This window comes from Salarias fasciatus, chromosome 10, assembly GCF_902148845.1.
Source record: "Salarias fasciatus chromosome 10, fSalaFa1.1, whole genome shotgun sequence".
Taxonomy (NCBI): Eukaryota; Metazoa; Chordata; class Actinopteri; order Blenniiformes; family Blenniidae; genus Salarias; species Salarias fasciatus.
This window is the reverse complement of record NC_043754.1, coordinates 25,291,968-25,313,862: the sequence shown is the minus strand read 5'-3', so window position 1 is coordinate 25,313,862 and position 21,895 is coordinate 25,291,968. Positions and strand designations below refer to the sequence as shown.

The window sequence follows — 21,895 nt, the reverse complement described above, 5'->3', positions numbered from 1 at the left end:
TCCACCTCTCATCCGTTGGTCTTATCATCCACCTGCCAGCTTGACTCACTGCCAGCAGTTGTTGTGGGTGTGCTCCCTCCTGGCTCTATCAACGCGCTCACCTCCACCATGTTCCTCCACCGCCCCTGCTTTTGTTCCACCATCAGTATCACCTCCAGTTCTTCAGAAACCAGGCCAGTGTCAATGACCTTCCCACCACTTCTAATCTTTGGAGGACTCTGGAGCGAATTGCAGCCTCTCAAATTGACTGTCACGGTTTCAGTTTGGTGTCTGCCCTCATCACAGCCCTTTTCAAACTCGCCAACCTCCAGACTGCAGCTGACTCTGGACTTTCATCCTCCTCCTCCTCCTCTTCCTCCTCCTCCTCCATCTGACTGCAGCATGTGACTCCACCTCCCACTCCACCCTCCTCCACAGATCGCTACACACAGCCCTCCACCGGCTCAACTCAAACCTCTCAGTTCATTCAGTGAAACCTTTTACTTCACAGCCGTCCTCCCTCTTCGGCGTCCCTCAGGGCTCTGTCCTCGGTCCCATCCTCTTCACTGTCTTTCTCCTCACCTTTGCCCATGTTTTCCATCAATATAATACCTTTAGGTGATTTATTTACAGGCCATCTGTGCAGTTAACCTGACACTTATCTTAACCTAACATGCATGATTTATTGGAAAGAAGCCATTCAGTCTCCATATGCAACATCCAACAATCCCATGTCATTTGAATTGAGGGTGATGAGCTGCGACACGCCTGCAAAGAGCTCCAATCTGAACCTTCAAACAGCCGTGTTAAAAGACTTGACCTGGAAAACGACTACAAGGTCTCCTGTGACCTGAGCCGGCAGCCGCTGCGCTCTGCAGTCGTGATTTTCCATTTGGAGGGCCTTTAATAGCAGCCGAGCCCTGTGGGGAGGCAGGTTAACTCTAATTATTCAGCCGTGAGCGGAGCGGGCCTGTCACGCCTCTCGCCGCTGCCTGGACGGAGCACATCAGAGGCTGCAGGAGGAGCCGCCTGGATATTAGTCATACCGGTTATTTATTGCTCTGGTCGATGTTTTATCTTCACCCCGTGACAGAATCGCAGCGGTTAATAAACATGCTGCTGAAATGCATTTTACACCGGCTGTTTCTCGCTGTCCAGATGGAAAAAAGAGATACAGGTGATGAATGAAGACCTTTATTCTTCAGTCAGGATTCAATTAGGACATCTTGTTCCAGGTTCTGTCTCCAGCTTGCATCTTTTCAATTTCATGCTGTGTGATATTCTCATTGCACATCATCAAAAGAGAAAAAGGAGCTCATGTAATTTGCAGGGTCATAATATGATGGAGGAAAATGTGGAGTAGGATGCGTTGGAAATGGAATTTAAATGACAGCCAGGTCTCCCCCACCTTTGTAAAATTGACTCGACACAGTGCATTACACTCACGGCTCTGCAGTCAGTAATTGTAAAGATTACCTGTCATCCACTCGTGATTGTCTCTGCATCTGTTTAGCGCCGCCGCTGTTTCCATCACACGTCTTTACAACCCGCTGAAGTGAATGAAAACATTCAGTTTAATGGAAACCAGAGCCGGCCGTGTCGGCTTGGTTTATCGCGCTGGAGAACAAGGAGCACGTGTGCCATTTTTCAAGACAGAGGAATTAATTAGGTGGAAAAACCCACACAGTCATTCTGATTTATGGAACAGGGCGAACGCAGAATTCAGATGGAGCTTGGCTCCAGGAGGCGCTTCCTGTTATTTGTGGGGTTTCCCCCTCCGTTGCCACGGGAGATCACACCTTTGGGCCAGAGGTCCGGAGGAGGTTCTTACAGATACTCTGCATCTCCGTCCGGCCAACAGCTGCAATGCCAGATCATACTTCAAGATCACGATGTCCACAACGCAGCGTTTTAATCTGCTTACATACTGCTCAAATGTTGAAAACCTGAGAGGAGCTTCTGTTAAAATTCATCAAAAGTACTGAGAACAGAAGCACCACAAGCGTGATAAACTCTGGTCAACTCCACTTTTGATTCTGACGACCTTCCGAGTAAAGCTGCTCGTAGGATTCTGTGTGCAAACCGCAAACGTCACAGTGCAAGGCATTATGGGATTGATCCAGTGAAATCAATCAGGTCGCATCTTGGCACATATAAACTGGCAAATTATTCAGATTATTTTATCTAGCGTTCATGTGAAGTGTAATCCACGGCTCTCCAACCTTTTCTGACCCACAGGCCATTTAAAATGTCATTTTTCCATGGACCGGCAGGACGATGTACAGAAACGCCTGAACGAGGGGTTAAAGATTACAGAAAAAGAAAAAAACTGAGTAAACGAAAGAAAGAAGCACTGCTGGAATTTAAAAAAAAAAACTGTATGTAGGCTAACAGAAATTTTAATGTACAATTTCAAAATAAAATTTGATTCTCTCTTTGCGGCCCAGTACCAAATGATATGTGGACCGGTATCAGTCGGAAAGAGTTCAATTTGATTGACAAAAAAGTGAACAAGTAACACAACTAATGCCCCATAAAATCCTAATACAATACCTTTAAATAATCTCTTGTGATCCACAAAACTCCCATAAGTCACAAAACCACACTCTGGATCTCAGATGTCTCTGTCTGGTTTTGGCTGTTTTGAGTTCCAATCATCACTAAAACCACCGTGATGATCAGTGGTTCTCTTAGATATTTGCAAGATGGAAATATCAAACAAAAAAAAAGGTCTTATTGTAGAGTGTGCAGTACTGTATCATACTGGATGGGATCGTTTTGCACCATCTTGTATTGTAACACATGGTATCATCGCCATATCGTCTGATCTCGTATTGGAATGAATTGTATCTATTGGATGTTGTAGCCGACAGCTCATAACACATTTCCTTCATTAAAATGTAATCAAATAAGAGTTTTTACTCATGGAACCTAATAACCAGAATCAAATACTGACCTCAAACGTCAGAGAAATGTTCTTTGATTAGCATGTGAAAGCAGTGAATGGAACTTCACAGGATACAGCTGTAAGTAGAACGGACATATCTTTATTATGTCACAGGGAAAAAATATTCCAATCATCCAATAAGAGTCTGCGCATGAATCCGCTCCGCTGAGAAAAAGACTTGTCTTGTCTCCATCAAAAAATTCCTCAATTCATTTTTCTTCTGTTGAAAAAAAGTATTTTGGCACTCTGAATAGAAACATGGCAACAATAGAAAAAAAGATGAGATTCAATAGATCATCCATTAAGTCCAGCAGAGTCTGTGTCTGAAAGAGGGACATATCTTTGCAGATTTCAGTCTTGTCAAGTTCTTTGTGATCCAGATTTCAGTCTGAAAAGCTCCAGGTTTCAGGGTTTCCACAGGGCGGCCAGGTTTGCCGCGCTCCTCTCACCCTGCAGACAGGAGGAAGGTTTCACTGTCAGGACTTGGTAACTGAGAGAATTTCACCCCATAAGAGTGAGAGTTGATGGCACACTTCTTTTTCTCTCTTTACCTTCTCCCCCATCAGAAGTGTGCGCCGTATGATTGGATTCTGGATGTTGCTGCGTGAGCATCGACCGGCTTCTTCAGCTATCAGCCGTCGCACCGGATCGCCGCCGCGCCGCGGGGAATGTTTGTGAAGACGCGTTTTTCACTCGTAGCTTCCAGTCTTATCTGAACACGGGTGAGACAGAGGCGGCTTTAACGGCAAAACTCTGGATGTGGCACGGCTAATGAGCCAGTTAGCTTTGTTAGCTCAACCAGTCGTCCGCCCGGTCGGCTCAAGAGCACATTCATCAAACATCACATTAAAGAGTACCTGCCGCTGACAGTCAGCTTTAAGGAAGTCTAAAGAACACGGTGAAGTAAACTAAAATCAATCCCTCATCAGTCGTTTCAAGTGAAAACACTGTTTTTTCTTTTCCAGAAACGTTAAAATTATGCATGCTCACTGACCTGAACAAAGAGGATCACGGTCACGTGATCTTTTTCCCCGAAAGACGCTTCACCTCACTGAGCGGCGGCCTCAGTTGTCGCCCCGGTTGAAGAGCTCCAGCACGGTGTCGTTGGTGCGCTCGAACAGCCACTGCTGGCTGAGGGAGGCGGCGTCGCACCGGTTCATGAAGACCCGCCGCTCGCTGGGGCTGCTGTCGATACAGCTGTTACTGACCGGGTGGTACAGGCTCTTATCCTGCAGGGAGAAGCACACGCACACACACACATGCACACACACACACACACATGCACACACACACACAACACAACTGTGAACAACTGTGCTGATAATTTCAGAGAAAAGGTCATATTTTGTTAAATACATATAGAATTTACTGGGTTCATTTAATGTCTTTTTAAAACTGGAAACAACAAAAAACAAACTCTCAGGCAGGAGTGCATCCCACTACACCAATTGTGGATTCCTGATAAGATGCTGGTCTAAAGACAGCAGGTTTACAAAAGCTGTGGATCATCTGCAGACCTGAAAGTTCCAGCAGTGTCTCCTGATGACTTTTCTAAGTGATCTCATGTAAAAGAGGAGAAGCCCGATGTGGAGCCTTGGGGCACGCCACATTTCATTCCATGAACTCCTGGCCAAGTGCCTCAGTCTTTTCAACACAGAGTGTAGATCTCCTGTATCCAGAGCTGGACGTAGATCCTTAAAGCGATACTTCAACATTTTGGCAAATTGGCCCATCTCGGGCAATTCGGTAGTCATTTAGAGCAGCATACTTACTTTTTTTGTGAGGGCGAGCTGTTGTTTATTCAGCGGTGCGTCTGAGGAGAGCTTCACGGCGGACATAATGGAAGTGGACGGTACAGTAGCTTCCCTCGTCAAACTCATCAATCCAACACAATCCAACAACCCCAAAACACACTTTGGCGGACACGTTATAATCCGCACATTCACTACGCTGTGAAACACCAACAAATAATATTGTAGCGTTACGACATTGAAGCAAATATTGGGAACTACTTTTTCTTTTGAGATCACTACGCCCAGACGCCATGTTTAGTAAGTAGTTCCGTCTTAGCAATCTTCGCAAAAAAACGCTCAATCTCGTAATTTTGCATTAATATTTCACAGCGTAGTGAATGTGCGGATTATAACGTGTCCGCCAAAGTGTGTTTTGGGGTTGTTGGATTGTGTTGGATTGATGAGTTTGACGAGGGAAGCTACTGTACCGTCCACTTCCATTATGTCCGCCGTGAAGCTCTCCTCAGACTCATCGCTGAATAAACAACAGCTCGCCCTCACAAAAAAAGTAAGTATGCTGCTCTAAATGACTACCGAATTGCCCTAGATGGGCCAATTTGCCAAAATGTTGAAGTATCGCTTTAAGAACCAAGACTGAAGTCCTGTTTGAGTGATTTTGCATTTTGGATTTTACTCTCTGGGCTATGATTCACCTGAAAACCAGACTGATTTTCCTGATTGATTTGTAGCTATTAAAACTGTTCACTACTGTCATTGCAAAGGCGAAATGAAAGGTTCTCAAAGGCTCCTGTCTGAGGAGAGAACCAGGACATAGTCAAAAATATCACTACTTTCCACCAGAGATGAGCTCCAGCGCCGCCTCCTGTCACGTACCTTCCTGTAGCGCCACAGCTGGTTGCCCTTCATGCCGTGGCAGTCGTACAGGGTGACGGGGCTGTGGTGGGACACGGCGTCGAAACACACCTTCCTGGTGTGCATGGGATCGCCCACCCGGATGTCCTCCCTCCAGCCGAACGTCAACACCTGCAGGGAGCGACGGCTCAGCTCAGATCGCTCTAATCCAGATCAATCAACAAAACCTGCTCTAATTAGGCTCAGTTTCCATGACAACGTCTCCTAACGAGTCCCTCACAGAATCGCACACGTTCAACATTCATGTGATAATTTCCCCCAGCAGCTCCCGGGGCTCCACACTGTGTAGAACGGAGAAACCACGGCGAGCCGTACTGCCACAGCGTGAACGACTGTCCAGGAACACTGAAAGACGATGCCGATGTGACTGCAGGCTCGCAGCAGCTCCGGGAAATGAAACCTTCCCCAGCCGGTCTCCCGGCGGTGTAAATACCACGGCTCACCTGTCCGTGGCTCCAGGCCACCTCGCCCCTCCCCTTCACGCAGCTCTCCAGGCGGATGGGGCTCCCAGACACGAAGTGTTTGATCTCCATGCACATCCCGCTGCCCACGTTTCGGATCTATATGGCACACGCAGAAATATTCATGGGGTGGAAAACAATCACGGTGCTCTGTGTATGGCTCCTGTATCATTTTTGCTTTATCTACAGATGGATTTCCGAAGTGCCCTGCTTCTCCAGGAGTTACCTCGCCCCAGGCAGCGGCGGGCGGCTCCACCGGCGGGTAGTGTTTGGGCAGATCCCAGGCCACCTCGCTCATGAACCAGCGGAAGTTCTTGCAGTTGAGCCGGTTCCTCAGCTCCTTCTGCGCCGTCATGTCTCCGGCCGACAGGTGGCGGTACTCCGGCCGGCGCTGGTACACGAACTCGGCGTACTCGTCCATCCAGACCTCGGCCACTCGCTTCAGGTTCTGCAGTCGACAGAAGAAAGTATCAATGAATGCATGTCAGAAATGAGACTGAGCCGAGGCTATGAAATTAGCATTAGCCTCAACTTAAACGTAAAGGTAGATCTGGTTCTATTTTACTGGTCAGGTCATGTCAAGATGAAACTGGGCTGAACTAAAATCTATCTGACACCCGTGAGAGCAAGGTCAACGTCAAACTGTACATGACCTCTCGACCACGTTAAGTCATGAGAGGAAACATTTCTACTGAGCAGGGATGGGTTCTGAATCTGGTACTTTCATAAGTATCAACCGAATTCCGTCGTTACCACCGAGAACTGATTCACGTAAAATCAAACGGTGTCATGTTTCGGTACCTAAACGCATCCTTGTGACTGTGAGGGAGTGGAAGAGTGGGGGATTTTCTGAGCCGGACCTGAACGCAGCATTGCACACATTAGAGTGGAATGACGTCAGTAGCTAGCATGTCAACAAAGCAAGACGAGAAAGCGCTCAAAAGTACAGATTCTCTTTTCAAAATGCTCACTGCGGTGGGAATACTTCTAATCTGAGGAGCTCCTGGTTAGAAACAAGATGTTTGTCCAGGCTGAGGAGTGACCAGCCTCAGGTCTACGGCTACAGCTCCTGCATTCAGCACTGTTAGCACGCTAGCATCTGTTAGCATGCTAGACTCAATTAGCGACTTTGCCAGCAAAACATATTAGCATTTACTAACATAAACGCAACCAAAAGCAAGAAAAATTGATATAATTGATTCCGAGCTACCGGGTATTGGTACCGTATCATATCAAATGTGATCGGGACCCATCCCTACTCCTGACACTAACTTGTATTGATTTTGATCTGATTACATCGGTGTTTGAGTGTCAGTTAAAATGCTACAGCACTAGAAAAAGAAGAAGATGAAAATACAGGAAAAAAAGAAAGCTTGGTTGATGTGAGTTTTATTGCAGGACCAGCTCTGAGTCCTCCCTCCATCTGCTCAGCCCGGGCCCGTTCAGGGACTTCAGTACTCCACCGAGGCCCAGATCAAAATCAAACCAAACTAGTGAAAAGAGGAGCTAAAGCCTGGAACTCTTGGCTGTACTGTACAGGTTCCAGGCTGTGGTGCAGCCATACGTAATGAATCCAGCTCCACCGCAGATGATTTAACACTCTCACACCGTTTCCCTTTCTGTGTCGTTACAGAACGGAACAAAGGAAGCCGGCCTCATTCTTCACAGAGGCACCTGCGAGGCTCCGAGCCGTGAACGGACACACGGCCAAACGCCGCCCGTCGCTCTGCGGCCTCTGCGAGTCGACTGTGGAGTCATTGTGCACGTCGAGAGGAAAGAGGAGTTATGAAAGAAAACAAAGAGCTGCCGTTTGTTATTCTGCCCCACTTAAAGGCTCGGCCACAGAGTGTGTGTGGAGGACGCATCCATGCATGCTCCTCCCTGTGTTTATGTCAGATTGTGCTATTTACAGTTTCACATGCGCGCGTGTGTGTGTGTTTGAATACTTTTGCACATGTGTATGACTCATTCATGTTACTACATGTGTTTATGTCTATTCATGTATTCAGCTTGACTTACTTTCGTTTCACAATAGTGTGTGTGTGTGTGTGTGTGTGTGTGTGTGTGTGTGTGTGTGTGTGTGTGTGTGTGTGTGTGTGCGTGTGTGCGTGTGTGTATTTTCCAGCTTTCACTGGAGTCTTGCTTCAAATTATTTCCTGCTCTTCAGATCTGAACACATTCCAGAGCATCACAGACAATAACGTGAAGTTTTTTTGTGCAACAAGAACAAAACACTCTTCAATCAGTTTTTATCAACACCTCTTGACTTGTTTGTCACAACACTGGTTTTGCTGTGTGTGAAAAAAAAAAAAAAAAAAAAAACTCTTTGGGAGAAACACTTGTGAAAAAGAATCTGAATGCAGAGTGTCTCAGAGTGTCTCCGTCAGTACCGGCTCTGCAGCGTGTTGCACCAGTGGAATCGGCAGAATGTCCGACCAGCCGCGGTCCGCTCGGCTCCTCAGGGCTTCCGGCTGCTGAAGGCCTTCATCGTGTGGAATCGTTTTTGAAAAGCATCGTTTCTGGTTCCAGAAACCAGCCTGGCTGATCTGCCCTGGTGCATCCAGTGACACACCACCGCGGCTCGGAGCCTGGAGGATTACCTTCGCCAAGCTGATCCCTCCGGGGACTTTGTACGGGACGTACTTCCGATAGATGTGTCCCACCCTGGAGCAGGGGATGTCCTCCATCCGTCCCCCGCACATCCACACCTGCAGGGACGGAGAAACACCGCCGCCATCAGAGGACACCCTGTACTGGATTCATTTTGGAGACTTAAAGACAAAACGCTGGTGAAGGAGGAGGGGAGCAGAAAAGGAGTGGACGTCACAGGACAGCTGAAGGAAAGAAGAGCATCAATCAGTCAATCAATCAATCAATCAATCAATCAAGACACATCTCCATGCACACACACACAGCTGTAAACACCCACTGAGCCATGTGACTGGAACACACTCAGATCAAGTGGAAAGAGGTGAGTGAAAGGTACGAAATGAGGAATAGCACAATAAAATCCTCCGAGACAAATAATAAAATCAGTAACAGAAGAGGAAGGGGAACTCCATCAATCAAAACTTCAAAACAGGGAAACAGAAGAAATACGGCATATTAAAAAAAACACCGAAAACCAACATTATTGGCTTGTTTTAGGATGAAGCATCATCCATCCATAAATTAAAAGTTAATAGTAATAAAAGTAAAGGAAACCCCCTCCGACACAGCGGAGCGGTCGGGCGGCGGCTCCTCGTCTGGATCCTCTCTGACTTGGCTCACAGTGGTGAAAATAAAGCAGCAGAGAGAGAACGGCGAAGCCTGCGAGGAGGATGAAGGAGGGAGGAAGACTCGCAGACAGGCCGTTTAAAAAGGAGGGCTTTGTTTCCAGAGACAATGGGAGACGGCAAAGTGCTGAACGGATTAAGACGTGAAGGCAGCAGAGTGGAGTCTGGTAAACATGGCCTCTGCTGCCGACAGGACGATCCAGAGCGGAGCAGCAAAACACACCAGTCATTCGCTGCAGATGCTGTGACCTTTGACCCTAACCGCTCCCCTCAGATGAAACAGGTCCAACTTTGATTGCAGAAAAATAAAATGTGTGCCCAGAAGAAGCGAACTCCGTGCTAAAGGACGACGTGAGTCTTCATATCGCCAGGATGATGACATGTTTAGTGGTTTTCATGTCTGAATCTTTTAGACGCATTTCATTCAATCTTCCTCGGAAATTGTCTTTTAGTGTTTCCGACTCTCTGAGGGAGAAATAGGCTCATTCTGAATTAATAATGGATTCGTTTTAAATTACTTCAGCTCTGTGTTCTGGTATTTAAAATATAATTCTGACAATCTGGCAGGCAACAAACGCTAAATATTTCAAACTCTGAAAGCCGCTAAACCAAAATGTCTGTTTGAAGCATCAAGAATCAACTGCGCTGCTTCGAACATCTGGAGGGCCGCCAAGTCAGCCGCTGGAGGGGCTGGGAGGAGCTGGATGAGGCAGGAAGTGGCTGGAGGCAGCAGGAAGCGGCGGCCACGGAGGTGTCCTGGCCTGGTGTTAACACTGCCGTCATCAGCCGAGCAGCGGAGGCGCTCCGGCAGCGAACCGGCTCAGATCGAGCGGCCGATGAGAAACTACACAATTCACTCCGGCGGCATGAATAAAACATGACGCTGCAAAGACAGAAATCCACAACCGCCTCTCGCCTCAAAGAGCTACAAAGAGGCGAGCCGCCTGGATCGGTGTCGGAGGATAAATAAAACACAGGAGCACACAGTTCCTTCTTCAGCGTCTTGCTCGTCTCATTTGGTCGAGATCGACAACTTAACAGCCATCAGCACGCTGCCTGCTTCTCAGGCATGTCTGGAGTCGATGCCACACACCTCTGACCTTTGACACGGTTCGATGGGCTTTTTCTATCAATACGACCAACAGGAACATGGAACGGGGTCATCTTCCCCTCGTTTCTCCTAATGAGGTCAACACGACGACGCTGCTCAGAGACGCTGAAAAGGAAATGTTTCGAAAACGCTCTGACTTCGTCTCCATGGAAACAGGAAGAAACACAACTTTCAGAAATGTGGCTACACACACGTTCTGCTCATGCTCGGTAGATAGAGGACAACAAGAACAGTGTTTTCCTCCAGACGGTCAGGACTGGTCCTGGTCCAGATCCTCCTGCTCCTTCCTCACATTCATTAGGCCTCTGACTGACTCCATATATAATTAATTCACTCAACATGAGATTTAACTTTCCAAATCATTTTTCTCCAAACCAGTATTTTCGTCACCTCGATCCATCTTTCATAAGACTGCATTAAACTGAGAGTGGCGTGGGGGCGGAGCCAATCCCAGCTGACTGCGTCATGAAAGTTTGATCGCCCGTGCCTGTGCAGCGGCTCGGAGGCGCCCGGCCCTCCAGGCCTCCGGCTCCTGGGACCGCCAGCCGCTGTCATGTACTTCTGATGACTCATGTCTCTAATGTGTTTTTCACTTTTATCCATGGGGAAAATTCAAGTTAATGGCTTTTTATTGTTGACAGTTTGAAGTGAATGAAAACAATTGGATGAAAGCAGGAAAAGCTTTAATAAAGAGCTGATGGATTGTAATGGCGAGCGTGAGCAGCGGGCGGAGAGGAGAGCGTCGTGTGGAGTGTTTACTGAGAAGCTTCGCCTGACAACGGCCGTCTTGAGTCTGAAGGCTGACGCTTGTTTCAGGCTCCTGACTGTCGGATTGTCTTCACTTGGCGACGGCAGGATTGAACGGCGCCTCTCTGCTGTGGAGCGACGTTCTATTCTCTTACAGACACTGAGTGAACCAGGTGCTTCGGGGTGTGTGTGGATGTGTGTTTAATATGGAGCGGTGTTGCTTTTGTTTTTCCCTCTACTGAAAAAAAAAAAAAACATTTAGAAAGTTTTTTTCCTTTTATCTTTAAATTAACTAGATAAATTAAATGGATAAAAAACACATTTTGAGTTTTTTCTTTTATAAAATTAATCAGTTTGGTAGGAAATGGCCGTGAATGAGCCAGATTAGAACAAGCTTTTTTTAATAAGTTCATCAAACTCTCCTCATCCACAACTGGCTTTCTGCACGAGTTCGTGTTTTCACCTGAAAATGGAAGACGACAGGCGAGTCTTCAGCGTCTGTTTACACGACGGCTGGGCTCAGATTCACTGAAATGCAACTGTTTAAAAACCGCTTCCAAGGTGGAACTTTTTGAAAATGCTCAAGACTCAGTCTCCATGGAAACGGGGGAAAATGCTACTTTTCTGAAACACTGCGTCGAGTGTCATGACTCCCAGTCCTGGTCCTGGTCCCGGTCCAGGTTCCATGAAGATGTTTCCATGGTAACGCAGGTAGCTGTGACGCTTTGCTGTGTTTCCGTTGTGACATCCAGACTCCACAGGCACGGCCTTTCTTGACGCTTCATTTGGAGCACGGCCTCTCTTCCCCAGCTCTTCAGGTCGCAGGTCGTCTGTTTGCAGGTCTGATGCCATGTGACGGTGCGAGGAGGCGGCGGCCGGCGTTCCCACGGCGGCGCCGCCGGTCCGCGGCGTCAGACCGGCGGAGCTGGTGCTTGACGGCCCGGCTGTCGGCGGGAGCAGCAGTTTGGTTGTAAGGATTAGCGTGAGAGCCTGTTAATCCCCGCACCTCGGGAGACCGGCCGTCTGCACTGTATCAGCTGATGGGGATCTTCATAAAACGGAGACCAAATTGAATATCTGAGAGCGCGCCGTCGACTGAAGTGGTACGGCGAGCCGTGCGCTGATAGCAAAATTTAATAGCGTGATAATCTGGGGCCAAAATAATAACCTTGGTATGGGGATATTATCTCAGTAATTACTTGAATAGATGAAAAGCTTGAAAACAGTATTGAAACATAAGAGCATCTCTCCGAAGCCCCGAGGTCATGGACGGACGTTTTTATCGCACTCTCCACTTCCAATATATGGAATTATCACTTTGTGCTCGACAGCTCGAAAACAAACTCGGCGTATGATACTTCAGGCGGACGCATACGTCTGGTGGTCCGGCCTTGGTGGGTTCACCCGCTTCAGATTTCCCTTTGAAAGGACTCCGAGAGCGACTCAGCAGGCCTGTAAGCCACTCTGTTTCACAGCCGCCGTCTCTCCTGCTTATGACTGTTAGCATCAGCTCAGCTGAAAATCATCCAGGTGAAGAGATTAAAGAGCCCGGCTGGTTTTCAGAACGGTGAGTTTTACAGCGTTCTGGTGTAAACGGAGCCTAATTCTGCTCTGCAGTCATGGTTCTGAGCTGCAGAGGTGTAAACATTCGACATTTTCTCAAACATAATATGTAAAGAAAGTTGAACAACCTCCACAGTGAGCAGGGATGAAGGCTCCCCAGGGATTACTGGAGTATTTTTAGTTGAGTGGAAAGGCGTGATGAAAAAAAAAAAAAAAAAAAACCCAGCAGTGGCAGAGTTTTCTTATTAGAGGACACACACACACACACACACACACACACACACACACACACACACACACACACACACACACACACACACACACACACACACACACACACACACACACACCCCTCCCCTCTGGTCCGTGTTGCGTTCACACGTCAGTCAAACTGCTGCAGACTTTCTGCTCGTTCTGTTGTCGTGTTTCTCTGGAGTTACAGACCAGGATCAAGGATAATACAGTAAAACCTCCTGCTGCAAAATACAGTGAAACGTCAGGATCAGAGTAGGAAAAAGTCACTTTACTGCCTCAAACATGAACTTTAACCCTGACCTCTGCTCTGCCAAAAGGCCTGAGCACACTGGGATTACCTGTGTCTTTAGTCTGGGATTAAGATGAAGAAGGAATTTCCAAGATGATTCGAGTAGAACAGCGAAGCTTAAAGAGCAAAAACATCTCTGTTGTTCTTTCAAGTAAAACTAAATCTCATATCCAGCATTTATTATCGCCTCAAGCTAGAAGGAGACGATGGAACTCTAAACGTGTTTTCAGAATTCAAATAAAAGCCTCGTGAACACGGGAATCAAACCCGCACTGCAGGATGCGGAGCCTTTACCTTGAATGAGATCTCGTACTGTTCTCCTCCCCAGATCTCCAGGCCGGTGTCGTATCCGCCCAGCTCCCAGAACCACTTCCTGTCCACGGCGAAGAGTCCGCCGGCCATCACCGGAGACCTGGACCACACGGGACGACACACACATTCAGCACGGAGAGCGGCATTTTCTCGGTTGCCTACAGGACGACGGCGCGCCGGCGTTTCCAGAAAGTCGTGTTTTCAGTTAATCTTGACGGTAAGTATTTTTTCATGTGGTGGAAAATGTGCAGCAGGTCGCCTGAGTTCGCCGCAGTCCTCCCCGAGGAGGATCAATTAAAGGCAAACAGGACGGCGAGCGGCGGAGTCAGCAGGAAGCGGCGCTCCGGGGCTTCCCACGCCTCGTGCACACTGAGCACAAACACAACGGCTCTGCACTCCGGCTGCTCCCACGGCGGAAAGCAGATCCTCACGCCGCACACAGCTCTCATCGGGACATCGACCAGACCAGAACCCTGCAGGACTGTGACCAGAACCAGGACGGCCCAGAACCTTCTGACTGGGAGGAGTGCTGAAGACCACGCACCAGCTGATAAACAATCGCTCTGAATCAACTCTGAGAGTTAGACAGCAAAGGAAGAAGGCCTAAAATGAGCGTCTCTGTTCTCTGAGTGCAGAACCCCAAACATTTCTTTTCAATCAGCTCCTCCATGTTGCGCGCCTCTTTTTACAGTCTCTGCTTTGACCGGAGATATTAAAAAAAGTGAAATACGTAGATGTATGCTAGTGACTGGGATTTCTAACCGATGGCCTGATCCTCCCGTCGGTACCAGCACCAGGCTGGATTCGGCCGTCTCGGATCGGCGGGAGGTTTGGTTCTGACAGCCGCGTCGCCCCGGGGTGAGGTCTGATCGCTGTGGGGAACTTATCAAGTTTCACATCAAGTCAACTGTCCAAAAACTTCATCGATGATGGAAAAAAAAAAAAAAAAAAAAAAAAAAAACTTTCAAAGCATAAAGTACTTTGTAAAACAGACACATGTCAGAGTTAGTCCACTTCCTGTGAACAATCACAGCAGCAATTGTCGCCCGTCAATATTTAATTTCAGAAAATAACACCGTCCCCGCGAAAACTCGTCTGGGCTTGATGGAGGAATTAAAGAAGCCCCTCTTATGTTGAGTAATGGAATATTTTGACAACAACCATAATAGGAATATCAAGACAAAGCGCGACGTTTGAAGCTTTTAACCGATCTGCAGAGCAGCACAAAAGACGAGAGAGGATGAAGAGAATGGAAACAATAACACCGTCTTTATCTTAAATGGACATCAAAAGCTGTCATTTTCTGCAGCCGAAGCAGAGAAAAACACTGCCATTATCTGTCGCTTTCAAGTAAACTGTGAATATTTACAGCAGGCTCATTGAAAAAGAAAGAAAAGCGCGTCTTATTGGGCGGAACTCACTCGAAGGGCTCGCTGGGGTCGTTCTTCTGCAGCTCGGCCGGGATGGGGATCCGCTTGTAGTACATCTCCCAGTCGAAGGCGCCCCGCATGGCGTCGCCCGCCTGCGTGTCGTAGCCGAAGTTGTCGTGGTCGATGACGTCGATCATCGGACACACGATGGTCTTCCTGTTCTGGGAGATCCGGTCTGAGATCCACAAGGACACAAAAGGAAACTTCATTTACTTGTCTTAGAAACGGCGCCAGATTGTCTTAAAGCAGGTCGTCCTGCAGGACGAGGCTCCGTCCAGCTGATGGAGACCGAGACGCTGCCGGCAGGGTTCGTCCCTCATCTCCACCGCTCCAGGACTGAGGAGCAGAGAGGACGAACGGCCAGCTGTCCTCCAATCAACCCCCGTCAACATTTGTGGGATTAGTTAAATGTCTGGCTGGTGTTTCCTCAGTTTTTCACCAAATGAGGGTCGACGCCGCAATAAACTGTCTGGCAGAGAAAATCTTTCACAGGTCCAACCCCGATTTCCAACTCCGCAGCTCATCTCCAACAAATGCTTCTTTCTGAAAAATTGTGGGAGGGAAATAAATGTTTTCCGGGCAGTATTATTTTCCTCCTCTTCTTTTAAAAAGAAAAATCGATAAAGCACAGAAACAAAAAGGTTCACACCAATCCACCAAAATCCTCAACCAACAGTGAATAAATGACAGCAGAACAACCACATCTTCTTGTATGTCTGAAAAGGAGCAGGAAGACGTAGAACTGAATAAATCCGACCTCTTCTCCATAAATGACAATCGTTTTTAGCTTCAATGTATTAGATTAAATAAACTTATTATATTATCTGAACTAATTATCTGTTGAACACTCATTTTGGTAAAACCAATGCGTTGATGGTTGTTTGTTTGTGTGCTTCCGATGAGACGTCACTATCACAGTTTCCTGCTGTAAAACTGTCAGCAAACGACGAGCAACCAGTGGAAGCCCTTCTGCTGTCGACTGGACCCAGTAGAGCACAGCTGCTGAGAAAAACCCCAAACCCCACATCACACAGAGTTTTCTGAGCATGCAGCTGCTTTGGTTTCCGACAGGAGCCTGGAACGGCCTCTTCTTTCCTGAACATTACCCCAGGGATGCCACAAGGCTCAGTGCTGGGACGCATTTCATTTGAAATCTGCTTAAACAATCTCTAAGTAATTGTGCAGTGTATGACTTTATGCAGATGACACCATCATCTTAACTCACTCACGCATTTCAGTTTTTACAAGCTGCATTCCATGTTACCCAGTCTCGTTTGTATCCTCTTAATTTGGTTTTAAATACAGATAAAACCAAGCTGGTGGTTTTCTCTCACACCAGGGTTCCACCACAGAACGTGTCAAATACTGAAACATCAAAACGAAAACCTAAAGAGTTGGGTTGAAATTATCTAGATTTTTTATTTTTGATCAGGCTCTTTTAGGCTTAATTCCTCCCTGTTTATACACTTTATTACAAAGAACAAAGAGTTTCTACACTTTAGCTTCCGCTGCTTTTATCTGTCCGTTGTTTAAAGGACTGAATTTGGAAAAAAAGAGCTTCCAGCATGAAATACCTTTCAGACTGAACTTATTCCAGTCGTCTGTTCTATCCTGAGGAATAAACACCGCCATGCCAGGTCAACCTCATGAACAGGATCCTGAGCTCAGAGGGTTAAATAAAGGTTATATTAGAAAAATGAAACTCCACTGTTTCAAGCAAAGACTGATTGAACTGTGTTTTCTCACAGAGATTTGAGATGTTTCTTCAACACTCTTGTACATATACGATCAGAACAGAGCTTGACTGTGTCACAGCAAATCTGTTTATGAAGGTTATTCAGGGTTTTGTTTTGAGTGTTAACTGACAGATTTCACTGGACAGTCCAAACTTCTTCTAGGCAGCACTGACATAAACATAGAGAGTTATTTTTGGCCAGATAATAAGATGAAGTCCTCGTGTCACTAAGAACGAGTTCTAGTCAGTCGTTAGATTTCCAGTTGTAGGAAAAAATACAGGAAGTGTTCCACAGAACGGCATCTTGATTTAGAAAGTTGAGGGGTCATATTACGAGAATGTATTTTAAAATCTTCACCCTACGAGCTGCGCTGTGACAACAGGACGTTCAAAATACTTAATAGTTGAATGCTATTGGTTCGTTTGATTTGGGGGCGGGGTTTAGGCAAGACTCAGTCAGTACGCCATATCTGCAAGTAGGAAAAGGTTAGTCCAGTGGCGTCGGTGCATCCCTGGTGTTTTCAGATGTATGATGCTTTTTTCGTTTCAGTTGAGAAGGTTTATTAAAACATAGCTTTGACACGTTTTGATGGAGTTCTTCCGTCTCGATCAGGACCGTCACGTGACGGTGTGGTGAACGACCCGTCACTGTCGGTCGCCCCTAAAGAACCCGGCTGTTTGTTTACGTGTCGCTCTGGACACGCGTTGAAATTCACGCACGGTGTGTGAAACAGCTCGGCGGGGGAGGCGGCGTGGGGCATGAGGTTTGCTGAGAGACCGTTTCAAGCGAGACAGCGCCCCACGGAGGAAGTGAGCAGAACGTGGGTCCATTAACGGGCTGTGGGAGACTCCACCAGCCAGGAGAGCCGCTCAGCTTCACAGCAAGGCTCATGTCTGCGTGTGCGTGTGTGTGTGTGTGGTTTCTTTTCAAACAACAGCACCAACTGGTGGCCAACATGAAAACTGCACCGTTTTCAAAACTGCTGCATAAACTAGACGTTTTTCTGAAATAAAAATTCAAAAATGAAGGTTCAGTGATGCTCTTTAAGTGTGTGTGTGTGTGTGTGTGTGTGTGTGTGTGTGTGTGTGTGTGTGTGTGTCTCACCCAGCAGTGGAGGCAGCCAGTTGACGTTGGCCTCGCAGTGAGAGTCCAGGAAGGTGATGACCTCTCCTTTGGCGGCGGCGGCCCCCAGCAGGCGCGTCCGGATCAGCCCCTCCCTCTTCTTCGTTCTCAGGATGCGAACCTTCGGCATCCGCTTCATGTACTCCTCTAGCGCCACCTTCAGGTGCTCTGCACAGACGATCAGAGCAGGATTTCACTCATACAAGCAACAACCACTGCAGCTGGAGCTGTGCAGGCTTTCAGAACACGTCCCGTCTTTGTGGGGTTCTTCTTTGAAAACGGCGCTTTATCTCGGTTGTAGAGGTTGCTGCAGTGACCATTTGCAGACTCCCATTCAAAACGGAACACACTGAGTACTTTCCGGCTTGAGGACGAGAGCGGGGACCCTCAGTGCTCTGAATGAACAACATCCGTGAAGCGGTCAAAACACGGCGCCCGCCGCTGACAGCTTCTTTACAAACAGCCACAATACCAGCTGTCGGCAGGAGCGAGGAGATGGACTGAGAGACGCCGAGACGTCAACCTTTTAACTTCATCCTTCCAGAACTTTATTTACCTTCCTGTCAACTGGAGATCAGGCTGAGGCACGCTGACAGAGAGCCGGAGGAGGAGGAATCACTAAATGCACCGAGAAGAGGCTAATGGGCGATTGGCTTTATTTAGTGTGCTTTAAAGAGAGCGAGAATACTGGAGATGAGGAAAAGGACAACCTGAGAATGAAAGTCTATTCCCCCTCCGTCCCATCGTCCTTGAATCCCTGCAGTCCTTTGTTGTTTCTGTTTTTGTCGTCTATCTTCAACCAGCAGGAATAAAACTGCTTTTTTTTTTTTCCCTCAGTGGCATAGAGACATGAAGCACCCCGAGGAACAAAGAAGGATCACGTTCACACAGCGCAGCGGCGAGGATGTGACAGGAATCCTTCATTCTGACCTCCATATTTCTCTCTTTCATTACTGTTTACAAGCGACGGCGTGCAAATGCTGCGATCCGCTCAGACTTCAGGTCTGCATTTCTTTCCCTTAAACTCACTCCTGGACGTCAAACCAGAGCAGATTAGCAGCTGCTGGAGGACTTGCTCTGCTTCACATTGATATTCAGACTGTTTTCTGCCAGTGGGGATTGAATGGACTGACCCTTCGATGAAGGAGAGATAAAATCTATTTCCTTTTAACGGTAATTGAAGTAACATTACCTGCAGACAAAACATGTCAAATCGATGGACTTGTGAAGAAAACACTGGCCTCAGTCACGACAGGCACTTTAATGTCCTCAGAAAATCCGCATCCAAAGAATATCGTGTTCATCAGCATTTAAAAGTGTCATCGGAGTGGAACCATATCAGTTTTGCATTTTTGCTTACTTTGTTGACAGTATTTCTACCTCGAGACGGCAGGAACGATGCACTAAACCAGTAAACCCAATGGGGCTCAGCAGGCGGAAGGAATCCGCCGCCGTGGCGGTCTGCAGCGCGGCATCAGGATGGAGGTTTAGTGGTGGACAAGGTCTCAATCTATCGTTCAGTTCTGCAAACAGCAGCGCGCTGCTCAGCCTAATCCTGCAGTTGGAGTGTTTGCCGTGCTCGGCGGAGTCATCGCTCTCTTTAAAAATCCACTGTCCGTCTCCATATCTCTCTATCAAAAACTAATCCCACATCAAATCCCTCCATCCTTCCGAGATGAGGTCTCTCATTCTCCCTTCTAGACGCCATCAGGCCCCCGTGAAGGTCAGCCGTCTTTACTTTGGGCCGCTGTGTTTATTGCTCGCGGTTCGACCTCCGAGCTGTAAAATGTGACTTTGCAGCAAGGGCGGGAGGCCCCGAGAGGTCGGCTTCAAACCGAGAGGGGGGGGCACGCTGTCCTGCCCCCGCGCTCCGGCAATAAATCAAGCCATTAAAACCCCACCATTACAAGGCCCGGCCCACACGACGTGACGCTCACATCGTCCCACTAATGACCGGAAGCCGGGCCGAATTAATCACAGAACACCCGCCCGGCGTGCGAGGAGACCTCGCACGGGAAGAGGTGAGACGGAAAGATCAGAGCTTTTAATTATGATTGGTTAATTTTCCCTGAATAAATTGGAATACCGCTCATACTGTTTACTGAAAGCAAGGAGGCAATTAATCACTCTAATGAGAGCGAGCTGATGTCGGCAAACACATTAGTCTTTATTAGGATGTGAAGCGGCGGAGACGGCGGGCTGAGGCGTATCGCGGATGTCGGGGTCGTTTCACGGCGTGGAGTAGACGGGTGAGACGCTGTTTATTCAGCAGAGGCCAGACGCCACCTGAGATCCGTCGACCTCTCCGGATTCTCCCACACACACTTGTATTTGAAGTGGCCGGTACCTGGAACCCCCCCGCCTGCTGCTAACAGGATTCAGCAGCCGGACCGCAACAGCGCCGGCTCTCAGACTCAACAGCAGCGCCATTTTATCTGAGAGAAAATGTACATTCTTTAGGTTTGTGACTTGATTTGACTCGGTTTCTCGATGTGTATTCAAACAGGCGACTCAGATTTCCCCTTCTCCAGGGTTGCCAGATCGGATTCACTGTTTCCAGCCAAAATACATCATTCAACCCACCCATCTCAGTAAAAACCCGCTTAAATCTCAACCTCAAGGTCTAAATTCAACCAACCCTGAAAAAAAAAAGCTTTTTGTGGAGGAGCCGGTTCAGGTGGAGGTAAGCTCATCTGACTGAAGCTTCTGGGTTTCAACCTGGGAAGAGAAAAACTGATCATTTCACTGAACATCTGACTTAATTTTAGCATCTTTTTCAAATCTGGCTCTCAAAAAACCATCAACACATCATTTCAGAACAAAAACTGAACCGCGAGCTGCACCAGATGAAGTCAAATTTATGCAAAATGCTCAGCGTGCACATGCAAATGTTTACAGCTCTAAAATCACCAGCAGCTTCTTCTTTAATGATTTTCTTTTTAAATTTCAATTAGTGGTGCAGCACAGTGGATCCAAAACAGCACAGTGCGCCGTGTTTCCAGGATGCTGGATTAATCCCCTGGCGCTCTGGCACACCACCAAAGACCGGGCTGCTTGTTTATTCCCTCAGCAAAATATTCCAATGCCCTTGTGAACTCCATCACACTCCGTCAATTTCCTTCCTCCGGCTGCTTGAATTTTTGCTGCTATCATTAAATAAATGATTCTCCCGGGAGTGACGGAGCATATTGAGGGTCAGAGCCGGTGGCACTGTCAGGGGACAGGGAATTCTGGGAGGTTTGGGGTAAAACATGACAGCTGAATTAGTTCAAGATTGAGAATAGCATGAGCCAGTTTCACAGTTTGATATGAACAAGACATGACCGAACACACTGACACGGCGGGGGCTGATCTCACCATTTCTCAGGTAATTTTCTGTGAAAGACTGAAAGGCAAACAGGTGAAGACCGTGGAGTTCAGTCGTCAGACAAACTGATGCAGTTTCATTTCAGAAAAGCTGCAGCATTTTTACAGAGACATTCATATGGACAGAACGGCAAGATGGACTGATTACACTGACTGTCAACTCTAGAACTACCAGGTCCAGGAGAACCTGGACTGGAACCAGGACCAGGACCTGCAACAAAAGTTTCCTGTGGTCTTAAGAGTGCAAAGACCCAAGCGTGCACAGGGAGAACATGCAAGCTCGACACAGAAAGCTCAGATTTTACATATATATAAAACGTTTCTGTTTGTTTAATTGATTTATTCAAAGTCATAAAAACAACAAATAAAACTAAGATTTAAGGCGGGGTAATGGTCTGAAGTTGTTTGTTTTATGAAGGGAAGCTGTCTCCAGACCAGATTTGTGGATGTCTCTTTCAAAAGACTGCCATCCTAAATCTCACAGATGTTTCATCGGAACATCTGTTTTGCATCTTCTGACTCATCTGTTCCCCGAAGCTGACGGCGTTCCTCCAGAAGAAAACTAATGCTCCCATTCCTGATTCAGGCCGAAGGAGACAACGTCAACTCCAAACACGTCCATAGCACATCTCTGCA

The 21,895-nt window shown here is 47.4% G+C and overlaps 1 protein-coding gene across 1 annotated transcript in view; it reads right to left on the bottom strand.

Moving 5' to 3' along the window:
* Positions 1-3,154: 3,154 nt before the first annotated feature.
* The window catches only part of LOC115395873 (polypeptide N-acetylgalactosaminyltransferase 10-like), a 46,707-nt gene continuing 27,966 nt past the window's right edge, over positions 3,155-21,895 (bottom strand). Inside the window, exons 5-14 of the mRNA XM_030101542.1 lie at positions 17,876-18,061; positions 15,027-15,210; positions 13,588-13,705; positions 8,654-8,761; positions 6,280-6,501; positions 6,036-6,152; positions 5,554-5,703; positions 3,921-4,155; positions 3,478-3,638; positions 3,155-3,376 (exon numbers count right to left, since the gene is read on the bottom strand). Of these exons, the coding sequence (XP_029957402.1) occupies positions 3,991-4,155; positions 5,554-5,703; positions 6,036-6,152; positions 6,280-6,501; positions 8,654-8,761; positions 13,588-13,705; positions 15,027-15,210; positions 17,876-18,061 (1,250 nt within the window). The 3' untranslated portion in view covers positions 3,155-3,376; positions 3,478-3,638; positions 3,921-3,990. The remainder of the gene's footprint in view (positions 3,377-3,477; positions 3,639-3,920; positions 4,156-5,553; positions 5,704-6,035; positions 6,153-6,279; positions 6,502-8,653; positions 8,762-13,587; positions 13,706-15,026; positions 15,211-17,875; positions 18,062-21,895) is intronic.